The 12,237-nt window shown below is 40.1% G+C and overlaps 1 protein-coding gene across 1 annotated transcript in view; it reads right to left on the reverse strand.

The window, feature by feature from the left end:
* Nucleotides 1–12,237, reverse strand: part of LEKR1 (leucine, glutamate and lysine rich 1) — a 101,456-nt gene that overhangs the window by 14,220 nt on the left and 74,999 nt on the right. The window contains exons 8-10 of the mRNA XM_054983882.1: nucleotides 10,835–10,912; nucleotides 9,875–10,078; nucleotides 2,912–2,993 (exon numbers count right to left, since the gene is read on the reverse strand). Coding sequence (XP_054839857.1) covers nucleotides 2,912–2,993; nucleotides 9,875–10,078; nucleotides 10,835–10,912 — 364 coding nt within the window. The remainder of the gene's footprint in view (nucleotides 1–2,911; nucleotides 2,994–9,874; nucleotides 10,079–10,834; nucleotides 10,913–12,237) is intronic.

Below are 12,237 nucleotides of genomic sequence, written 5' to 3' on the forward strand. Positions count from 1 at the left end.
ACTGTCAAGATTACTACTGACATGATTTTAGGGCATGATTTTGAACATGAGCACATAATGTATCTAGAGGTCCATGGAGAATAAAACAATGATTGCTCCAGAGTCTCTTTATATGAGACATCTGATATGAAGAACACATGCCGGGAGATGCAATGGTAGCTGGGAAGGGTAGTTTAAAAAGACAGAGCTGGTGGCAGGGCAATGGCTTTGCTATACACTAGAGCTGTGTGAAGGGGCTGTGAAATGCCAGAAGAGAAACCTCAGCCCATTACATCCTCTCCATGCCCAAGCCTGGCTCTGGAAGGCAGCTTCAGCTCATTTCTATTCCTCACTGCCCTCTGGTTCTGACCCCATAGTTTTAGACTAGAGAATTGAAATTGACAGAGTCTTCTGGGAGGCAAAGCTGAAATTAACAAACCCTTTGAGGAGCGATCTCTGTGGGCTCTGTCTTTTAAAACCAAGCTTCCCGGCTAACGTTGCATTTCCCAACACTTGATGAACATGTGCCGAAGCCCCTTGTGTAGAGAGACTCTCAATGAGGTTTGTATGGATCTGATTGCACAAGTAAGTAGACAGGAAAAGAACTGAGGACTGGCACAGGGACACTTCGGTTTTGTCCCATTTCCTTGATCCCATGTTAGATCACTTGCTCTGGTAGACCATTTTTGCCATGAATGTCTGTTGCAGGGTTTAGTCACTGTGTTGACATTTGGGAAAATCATTGTGCCTTGTATGGATGTATAGTGACTCAGGCAGAAATTCACTAAGTGCCTATGTTGCAAGGTTTTTGTGGAAGTTGCACCTGTAGGATGTCTGTTTGGACATACAGTATGCTTGTTGCTGTGGTGATGGTGGTGAGGTACTGTACCTCTTATGAATATGTCAGGCAGAATTTAACTGCACGGCCTAGTGGGAAAGCCACTTTCAAGCACACCTTCACAGGCCATTTCTACCATGCCTACTCTGACTTTGCATCTTGCTTGCTATTATGACATCACAGCACCAGGGGCAGGGGGAAGAGCTGGGCGGCAAGAAGGAAGGGCCTGCCACCATTAGCATCTCCTTTCTCAAACTTCCCTAGCATTTGTATTTTTAAAAAATTAATTGCACATCTGGATAGCACTCTTCATAGTCTACGGCCACTGCATGATCACTCAGCCATGGCATTATACCACAAACCAAACAAAAGCCTTTTAAAATAGCTTTATGTCCTGAACAAACTTTTCCATTATACAGCTTCTCTCTGGATCTCATCCTCCAGATAAGTGGTTCTGTAACCACAGCTGGGGCTTCCCCTTCTCTATGTTCAGATGAACAGGCAGTGGCTATTCTTCTTTGGCGGTGACTTTCCAGAAAGCTTACTTCACCAACCATGCCTGTGTAAATTACTCATCAATGAAAATACTAAATGGGAAACTTTGCCGCCTGGTACATTTTTTTTATCCAAACATTTAGGGTGCAACCCCTGGAATATTTTTGAATTTTGATAGGAAAAGCAAACCAAAAAAAGGAGAATTAAGGATACATTTGGAGTAAGCACAAACTTGTGAAGTTTCAAGATCAAGGTAACTTTTGGGGCAGGGGGTAGACCTTCTATACTTGAGTCATTTTATAATTGATTTTTAGAAATCCGGCCAGATTATACCAGTCCATATCTGATTCTCTATGCCAGATTTCAGACAAATAGAACCAGTTGTCTGCATTTTGTGATGAGTAGAGTGTTCTACTTTATATGAGTAGAACTTTGTTTAATAGATCTGTCTTAATTAAGGGAACTGCTACTGTGGCTACATTTTGAGGGTGATCTCTGCTATAACAGTATTCAAAATAGCCAAGGGACTTGTTTAGCTATATACATAAGGGAGGGGGGAGACACTCAAATGCAGAAGAGTAAGTTTCCCCTCTGCTGAATTTGAATTCCAGATTTTCCTGCACAGACCATCATGAGCTAGTGTTACATGCTATTAAATGAATTTTGCAGACTGATTAAAGTAATTAACATTGAAATAAAAAAAATTAACATTAAAATAATTAACATATGCTCTATCCTTTCTTGTTTTTCTATCTAGACATTTCAGAATATCTGAGGATAATTTTGGCGTTTGTATATGTGTGATAACTCCAAGCTTTTTCATATAGGTTATGTGGTTTTCATCACACCCTGTTTTAGAGATTCCTTGATTATCTAGCCTAACCCACAATTTGAGAAGGACAGCTGCAGTCATTCTGACTTATATTTCCTGTTGCTGTTACTGATGATATTAATAGCATAATTTATGGGATGGGAAAGAACCTGCTTGTTTCTCAAGTGCATTTCCTGGAAGCAGGTATGCCCATTTTTTTTTCATAAATAGAATAACAGTGAAATCCTAAGAAGAGTTACTCCAGTCTAAGCCCATTGAAGTTAATGGACTTAGACTGGAATAATTCTGCTTTGGATTGCACTGTAACTCATTAGCTAGTAGCTATATGAGGAATAATTCATCAAAAGACATGTTAGCACTTCAGGTTTCAGTTTTACCAAAACTGATGAATACTTTTTATACCATCTGCCTTTAGAAGTCCATCACTGATTTTTTTTTTAAATTTTGATGATGCTTGTTCCATTTATTGTCAATAAACAATAGTTTTATGGTGTTTTAGTGGTTATTTTTGAACTGCTTTTACTTGTATTATGAAATATTTATAGTCCTGAGAGTTTGTTTGTAGCATCTTGTGCCAAGATAAACTGTCAAAAATCAATGAATAAATAAATATTCTGTTGCCGACTAACCTTAATTTTGTACAAAGAATTATACAGCAAAGAAGAACAGAAGCTGTTAGGAAACTGCTGCTGGGTGCATCTGCCTGACTACCGACTGAAGCAGAAGAAAACAAGTAAACACAGTGATGAGTGGAAATTCAGCATTACCTTTTCCTGCCAGTTCTTTTCCTTCATCACCTTCTCCTTTAATGTTTCCTGCAGTTGCTTCATTCTGCTTTGATGGGACTCCCTAAACATGACAAATATCCATGAATGACATATAAACAGCATATATTTTAACCAAAGGGGAAGGAAGGAACTACTGCTGAAAACTGAGCAACATCTGTGGTTCTCAAACTTGAGAAATATAAGATCTGTTTTGATTTAGACTGTTTCATGGATCCCACAGACCCCTCTGCTTCTTTCCCACCAATGCCTCACAATGCACCACACAGCCCCCTTCATAACTGGAGGGGAAGGTGGTTAGCTGCTACCTGTTCCTTCCTCCTCCTTTCTTCTCTTATCTGATGCTTGTCGCACCAAGCTCCTGGAACGACAGCGTCTTCCTGGCATGATTTCGCACGAGAACTTTTCGCACGAAATCGCACCAGGAAGACGCAGTCGTTCTGGGAGCTTGGCGTGATGTTCCATGGCTGGTAAGCAGTGTGAAAATAGCCCTTTTTAAAGTGTACATGGCATGTCACACAAGTCCCATGTAGGCTGCGTCAGCCACTGCCCTGGGCATTTCAATGTGACTACTACCATTGTCTATTGTAGCAGGGGATACCTTAAAAGCAAGTGGATCCCGCATCTCCACTCATTCTAGAAAGACAGAGACAACTTGTAGACCCTGTGGAGTACCCTCACGGACACCCAATTGTCTGTAGACTTCAGTTCAAGAAATACTGTCCTAGTTATGAGATTTCTCCTTCAACTTGCAGTTCAGCTACAGTGTGCATGCCGTTCTCTTTTTAATTAATTTTGTTTGCTGGGATTACAATGCAGACAGTAATCCTGTCAGGACCTGCATGCTCCACATTACATTAGTATTACAATCATGTAGTTTTCTATAGGTGTGGATACTTTCACTGGATGATTTTTCATTTCGTATGACTGAATACAAACTTGCACAACAAATTAAAATAGAAATAATGATTAGTGTTCAATGTTAGATGATGGCATGGTAATTTTCTCACATTTTTAAATTAGGACCTTTAATGAGTGCATAACATATCCTATTTCAGTAAATGATACTTGTCATTCAGAACTAGGAACAATTTGGGCAGGGAGAGAGGAGGGCCATCTACCCTGGGCATTAAGCTCAAACGAGGCCTCAAATTTAGACACTATAATTTTTTGGCATTTGATAAATTTTGCGACTTGACTCACTCTTTTTTGATGTCTTCTTTTAGTTAAGTATGTCATTATTTTAATTTTTATTATGGTTAGGGGCTTCAAAAGCGAGTAGTAGTCCAGGATGTCTCCAAAGATCAGTTCAGGGCTGTAAGCTTAGCGGTTATGTTGTTGGGTTTGCAAATCAGCATTCTGCTGGTTGGAATTCCACTACTGCTATGAGCTCAACAGGTAAACCTTGGGTAAGCTATTCCTCTCAGCCCCAGCTCCCTGGCTGTATTGTGGCAAAAATAATAACGTTGACTTTGTTCACTGCTCTGAATGGGGTACTAATTTGTCCAGAAGAGCAGTATATGTGCAGTTATTTATCATCGTCATGTAGTCATGTGACAGCTCTGGCATGTGCAGAAACTATTTTGGTTCAAATTTCACTTTAGCTGTGAACTCACAAGATGGCCTCAGGCCAACAACTCTCTGTGCTCAATCCCCCCCTCCCCAATGTTTCAGGCTGTTGTAAGAATTACTGACATAATATGCAATGACATAATATGCAAAGTCTCACGCAAATGCTAAGTATTATTAAGGTCAAAATGTAGACTGATCAATGGTGTGCCAAACTCAGTCCTGTCTGGGCATCTACTCATTTGATTGTGGGACCACACAAGGGCTCTAATAATAATCTGTATTGCAGTGGATCCTGGATCATGGAATACCGTAGGGGAGAGTGATACTTTTCATCTTGCCATGCTGGCCATAGTATTACTGTCTGTGTGGCATTCTGATATGGGCTGTTTTCACACGCCCCCATAACCCTCCGGAAAATCGCGCAAAACTCACAGCACAAAGCATCTTCCTAGAGCGTTTTTCCATCACGATCCTGTTTAATTCCGCAATGATGTCAGAAATGATGCCATTAAACAGGATCCTGATGGGAAATCTCACTAGGAAAATGCTTAGTGCCGTGAGTTTTGCACGATTTTCTGGAGGTTACGGGCGTGGGAAAATGGCCCATGGTGCATTATAAGAAAGTGAAGGAGATTCCTACTACTTGCATACATTAATCAGATAGACAGGCAAGGGATGCATTTTAGACTCTGTGTACAAAAGGTCCATTTTGTGCTGCACCTACATAGCACAACCCATAGGGCAGAACTCTATCCATTACACTATGCTACCACACCCATATCTGGTCAAGTGATTCAGGCCTGATTTCAACATCTTCATTCTTACTACTTCATTGTCTCCACAAGACACGCAAGCCAATCCCAATCCCCTTAGTTCAAAGCAAGTAATAATTTGGATACAATTTATCTCTCATATTAATAACTCTCAGAGGCAAAGTGTCATGTCAGGAAGAAGGAAATGTTTCTTGTTAACTTCCTGCTCCCCATGTTTAGAACTGGGAGCATTTTGTGCCCTGCAGAGTGTTCTGGGTGTGTTACTCTGGTGGAGTAACAGGTGGGATTTGAGAATACTTGGTCCAATAAAAATGCCACTGCTTGTCTGAAACAACGCCAGAAAAATGCAGCTGTGACTCAAGGTTCTGCAAGGCAAGCTCTATACTGAACAGAGATACAAGAAGGAATGTTAATCCTTTAATGCACAGTACCATACAGAGAGTAAGGCAAGTCATATTTCCATCTATCTATCTATCTATCTATCTATCTATCTATCTATCTATCTATCTATCTATCTATCTATCTATCTATCTATCTATCTATCTATCTATCTATCTATCTATCTATCTATCTATCTATCTATCCATCCTGTCTTTCCTCCAAGGAGCTCAATGCAGTATATATAATTTTCTTTTCCCACTTGAAACCACACCACTATTCTGTTAAGCAGGCTAGACAAAAGGCCAAACTAGACTTTGCAGTATCCTCATGGCCACCACAAGGATGACACCCCCATTTAAAAGTCATTTAAAGATGCTGTGAGGGCAGCATGGAACTCTTGTCCCCCCCACCTCCCCATGCATGCCTTTTCAAGTACCGTAACAGCTGTGGGGGTTATATAACAACAACAACAAGAACATTCAATTTATATACTGCCCGTCAAGACAACTCAACACCCACTAAGAGTGGTGTACAAAGTATATTATTATTATCCCCACAACAATCACCCTGTGAGATGGGTGGGGCTGAGAGAGCTCCAGAGAGCTGTGACTAACCCAAGGTCACCCAGCTGGCTTCAAGTGGAGGAGTGAGGAATCAAACCTAGTTCTTCAGATTAGAGTCCCACCACTCTTAACCACTGCACCAGACTGACTGTAGTTGTTTCAGCACTTGTTAAGGTTGGAGGGGGGCAACAAGAGGAGCACCTCAGGCCACCGTGCTGTGGATCCAATCAAGATCAGGCCCTCGTGGCATATTTAAATGACTTTAAAATGGCAGCAGCATCCTTGTGTAGTCCACAGGGATGCAATTACATCTAGTTTGCCCCCATAGAGAGATTGTTCATTCTAGTTACTCAGTGACCTTCATAAGAAAGTGAGGGTTTAAATCTGAGTCAATAGTCTCACCACCACCACACATCAGTTTGCATATAGTGATCAAGTGTAGGCAGGGGACTCTCTTAAAGCTCTGTGATGATAACAGAGGGATCACCGGGAGCTGCTGCACTGACGCAATCCATTCCTATTTAGTCCTACTAAATGCCTCCCATCAAATAAAAGCCAAAGGCTCCTAAAGTACACAGTTGGAAGAATGAACTTTGACCTGTATTTAAAAACATTTCATATGAATCGCTTCCTACAATGACACCTTATTCAATTAACTGATTGTTTATTTCGACTGAGAAGCTTATTGGTAAATCAGTTTTAAACAACAAGCTTTTCTTAGATCAGTGTGGATTAATTATAAAAATCACAAGAACAATCCTGTATTTGTTTGTTTTTTTAAATGGAAATCTAAATTAGATGTGATCTGTGGCAGATCAGCCAGACCGAAGTTTCCAACTCATAACTTGAGAGGGGTTCTGCGTAGAAGGAACTTGGCGTGTCTTGTGAAGAAAGAACCTGCACTTGCTGAACCCCTTACAGTTTAGTATCTCTTAAAGATTTTCTTCATAGCAGGAGCTGGCAAAACATCAAATAACTTTCATTTGTATGTCTTAACTTCTAAGGGCTCAGATTTGGACAATTTTTTCCTCAAAAGCCTTGATATTTTTACAATGGGCTTATACTGGAGTAACTCTGCTTAGGATTTCACGGCTAGTCACCTATTATGGGCATGGATCCTAAGATGCACAGTGTTTTCACCATACCAAGTAGCATGAATCAAGCAGAAGGCTCTCCAGGAAACAAAGGGCTGTAGACATCATTTTGGCAAGCTGCATAAATCAAGTCTGTACAGTGGACAATGGCTAGGGACACTGCCGTGGGTCCAATCTCTTTCTGCACTACCAAATGACTGAAAGTTAACTCCTGGTAGAAAGAACAGGTGGACTAAACCCACTTTATTGAACCTACACTGTGAACCACTTTGAGAGCTCTTGAACAGCCCTTGTTTAATAATGTTTATGTGTTACTATAATTATGTATGTATGTATGTATTTATAGTCTGCCGTTCTCACAGAGATTCAGGGGAGATTACATAATGTAGATTAAGTAAAGAGTCCAGTAGCACCTTTAAGGCCAACCAATTTATTTGTAGCATAAGCTTTCGAGAACCACAGCTCTCTTTGTCAGACACACGGTTCTCGAAAAGCTTATGCTACAAATAAGTTGGTTAGTCTTAAAGGTGCTACTGGACTTTTTACTATTTTACAACTACAAACTAACTATGGCTAACTCCTCTGGATCTGTAGATTAAGTACAATCAAAAGCATGGGACTTCCAATAAACCATGTTATGTTCCCAGTGTTGACAGTTTGCCTCAGAAGAATCCACATTGCATTGGAATTCATAATCTACATGAAGATTTCTACAGAAATATTCTTCTGTGAAAGAAAAAAGTTCTGTTGAAATCAGTTTTTTCGATGAAGGTATGAAGAATGCTAATGCTTTCTGCATGTAGCACACTGCCCTCTTCATTCAGGAAAACTCCTGATGGCTCCAGCGTGTGAAGAAATCGAGGCCCAATCATCTCTGTACAGAAGTTTCTTGTATATATGGAAGCTTCAGAACACACAGGGAACTTCCATATTTGTCAGAGCTTCCCATTCTGAGCCAAGCTACAAGTGACGCCTTGCACAGGTTGGACACTTGTCAGCTTCTCTCAAGTTTTGATGGGAAATGTAGGCATCCTGGTCTCGCAGCTGTAATGGAGAGCCAAGCTGTAAAACCAGGACACCTACATTTCCCATCAAAACTTGAGGGAAGCTGACAAGTGTCCAACCTGTGCAAGGCGTCACTTGTAGCTTGGCTATCTGTGTAACATTAAGGACAACTCTTCACGAACACTCCTAATGCTTCATCACAGCTGCTCCAATATCGCAATTTTATTTATTTCTTTATTTACGTTATTTATAGTCTGCCTTTCTCACTGAGATTCAAGGTGCATTACATGAGCAGTGGCTCAGACATTTAATAACAGAGCAATATAGTACAAATTGCAGAAATTTGAATACGAACAGAAATCCAGCAGAGAGCTGAGACAAAGCATAAGCAATTAGCAATTTACAGATTAGCAATTTAAAACAGATAGCTAGAAAAAAAACAAGCCAGTTCTAATGTTGCAACTCATGAGAGTTTACCCAAATAATTACACTGCTTCTTCACTTGCAGACTCAGTACTTCATATTACCAAAACGGATGCACCTGCAGCCTGTCTGTAAATGTTATTTGAAGACATCACTTACCAGGAAGTAACACCAAGCTCTCCTCATAGGATAGCATGTTTAGAAAACAGGCAGGGAACAATTTTATATGCTGTAGGGTTTTTTTGGGGGAAAAATAAGATTAACACAATTGTCAGAACTGAATGGTATATGGCACAGCAGAGAACTGATAGAATACCATGGCTAACTGCGCAAGTTGTAAAGGGGAAGTCCCTGCTTCAACGTTGACATTAGTTATGAACTCACTTTAGGTAAGATACCATCTTTTGTTCTCGGCATCCTCATCAGCAATATGGGAACAGAAATACTGACCCATCTGACGGGCAGGCAGTGAGGTGGGACAAAGTAACACCCACAGAGGTGGAGTTGCACATCCTTGATGGAGGCAGGTATGGGGAATGGTACATGATTCACTGTGATATCACTGGTATAATTGGCCGCAGTGCCCATCACAGTTGCCACTGTGGGTGCTGCTGGCTGTTCTCCAAGTAGTGGGCTTACATGGCATCCCTGCCTCTGCTGTCTTCCAGCAATATTTGCTGGGAAAGATGTCTATCCTTAGATTTCTTTTCTTCCATCTTGCCCCACCTCATTGGCACTGCTGCAGGTGATTAAAAGGGTGACATAAGTAAAGCACATGGAATGCTCATTGCTACTGATTCTGGTCATGAGAAAAATTAGTCATGCATAAGTGTGATTGAAAACAGTGAGACTTCCATCAGTTGCAGTTAAATTTGCATGGAACTTAACTTTCTTTAAATCTGGGCTACTCACATTACTACTATATTGTTAAATATAGTTTCACTCTTCTTATGGTAAAATATTGCTCCTTTCATTGTACAGTTGCCTTGCTTCACAATGATTTATTTTGGGTGTTACGAACCACAAAAAGTCAACTTGTAGGGGACTTTTAGCTCAGTGACATTCTCAGAAAGAAAATCCTGGGCAGAACATCCTGTCCTGTAATGCTACACATGACAAGTCATTTCTGATTACCTTTCTTGCTTAAGCATTACCACTTCTTCCTCTTGCTGCCTTAGATGATTCTTAATTGTTTCTAGTTCACTCTCCAAATGGTTGGTTCTTTTTTTCAGACCTTCTTCTTCCCTTTCTTTCTCAATCACTTCTTCCTGTAAACATTTGCATACTTGCTGGCAGGCGAGCAAAGATTGCTTGTGCTCTTTCAGAGTATTAGTAAATCTAAAAGGGAACAAAAGAAACAAAACCAAATCCCATAACTGAAACATACAGAAGTATATATAAAATGTATTTTCATATGACCCTTCCAGTAAATACCAGTATTATGCAAAGAATATTTCTCTATTTAACCAATGTAATTCCATCAGCGTAAAATGACTATGTACAGATAACGTATATGAAAGGGTAACAGGAATGAAATTAGGAAATGGTCATTATGATGATGATGATTCATACAGCACTTGAAAAAAAGGGTTGAATCCTATGCACCTTGAACACAGTTGTGCCTGTGGAATGGAAATTTCCTTCTTCCCCTTTTTTGCTGCAATCTGCTGTGCTCCTTGAAATGTTTTTCCTGGGGGTCAGCAGAACCTCAGAAGCAAGATGGGGGGGCTAGAAAGGGATGTACGGTACAGGGGGCGGCTCTTGAATGAGCAGAAATGCTGCTTATGTAAGCATAATGGGACAGGGGCATGGGATCCAACCCTTGTTTCACCAAAGTTTTAAAAAGGCAGACCCTGCCTGTAGGTGTGCAGTCTGCAAGGGACAGAAATTCAGAGAAAGGGAAGATGACACAATAAGAAAAGGAGATGATGTGGGAATGTACAAAAATAGAAAAATAACAAACACAAAAAGAAGCTCAGATAATGGGAAAAAACAATGATTATGAGAAAAATATTTTAAAAGGAGGATATGATTTTCCAAATTTCAGTCCTGTTTTTATATTTGTCTCCAATTATAACCAACAGAAACTTGTACCGAGCTTCTGATGTTCCAATTTTAGATTCCAGTTTCTTAAGTTCACTTTGATACTCCTCAACTTCTCTTGATGTTTTTCTAGAAAATAAAATTTCACGTTACAAAATGCCCTGCTTATAAAATCACTATAAACTTTTCTCATGCAGTGAGATGTTTCCCTGGAGAAGCAGGATAAACATTTTCTAGATAAAAGACATTTTTATTTGGCAAATTTTTAATGCAATCTCAAGAGTTTCAGTTTTATCCGGCAGCTATAAAATGTGAAAGTGTGTTTTGGTACACTTTTTTTGCTATTAATGTTTAAAAGGACGGTTAAAATTATATTTGTTTTTTTCTTTATATCTACAACTAGAATTCAGACTAATTGAAAACCATTCTCAGCCCTCCCTACCTCTACATACCCCTCTCTCTTTAAGTATTGACTCCACAGCACTTTGTTGATTTTATTCCACATAATTTGCACAGTCATAATGACTCAAACAAACCCCCAAAATGTATGGTGGGGGGGAAGGAAGGAAGGAAGGAAGAGTTCTCTCTGACCACCAAAACTGGGACCTGCATGTACAAAAGCCATACAGGGACTCTAATGAGGGGAACTGAGTGAGAGAAAATGCTAGCTGGAGTCAACCCACAGCATACGAACAATTAGATAATCTGTACACTGTTGGTGCTGGAAAATTTGCATTGCTGCTGTTTTGTCTTGAATACTCTTTTGGTGAAAGGTTGGTAAACAGATACAAAGGAACAGATAAGTGTTGTTGAACAGAAGGGGTTGGAAAAGAAGCCAAGGAAAAAAAGATTTAAAAAGATAACATAGATAGAAAATAGTTTAGGAACACTAAACAGAAGGAATGCTGTCTAAAGCAGCCAGCCTGAATTCGAGTTTCCATTTTTCTACAGCAGGTCTTCTGCATGGTTTTGACTTTCCAAACATCTATAGGGGAGGGCAAAGAATCTGCATGGAGCTCTTCTCTGTGTGGACTGGTTTAAGAGTGGTTCAGATTCATTGACTAACAGTGAAATCCTAAACAGCATTACTCCAATCTAAGCCCAATGAAGTCAACGGGCTTAGACTGGTGTAACTCTGCTTAGGATTTCACTGCAAGTATCTTAAAAACTGTACTCAGAACTGCCATCCTTTTGAACAGATGAGACACAATGAGGACTGAACATGGAACCTCTTGTCCAGCAAAAGAAAATGATCACATCAGGCAATGGGGAAATTCCCCCCCAATCGTGCGGGGTTTATACTTTCAATAATCTACGGTGTGGATTTTGTACTGATGAAGACAGACTTTGAAAAAACCTCTGAACTTATTTCAGAAGGATATTTCTGGACTGTGCAGATGTGCCAGATAAAAGTCCAAAGAGATAAGCAGAATGAGGATAATGGTTGGACAAGC

This window comes from Eublepharis macularius, chromosome 6 (genome assembly GCF_028583425.1).
Source record: "Eublepharis macularius isolate TG4126 chromosome 6, MPM_Emac_v1.0, whole genome shotgun sequence".
NCBI lineage: Eukaryota > Metazoa > Chordata > Lepidosauria > Squamata > Eublepharidae > Eublepharis > Eublepharis macularius.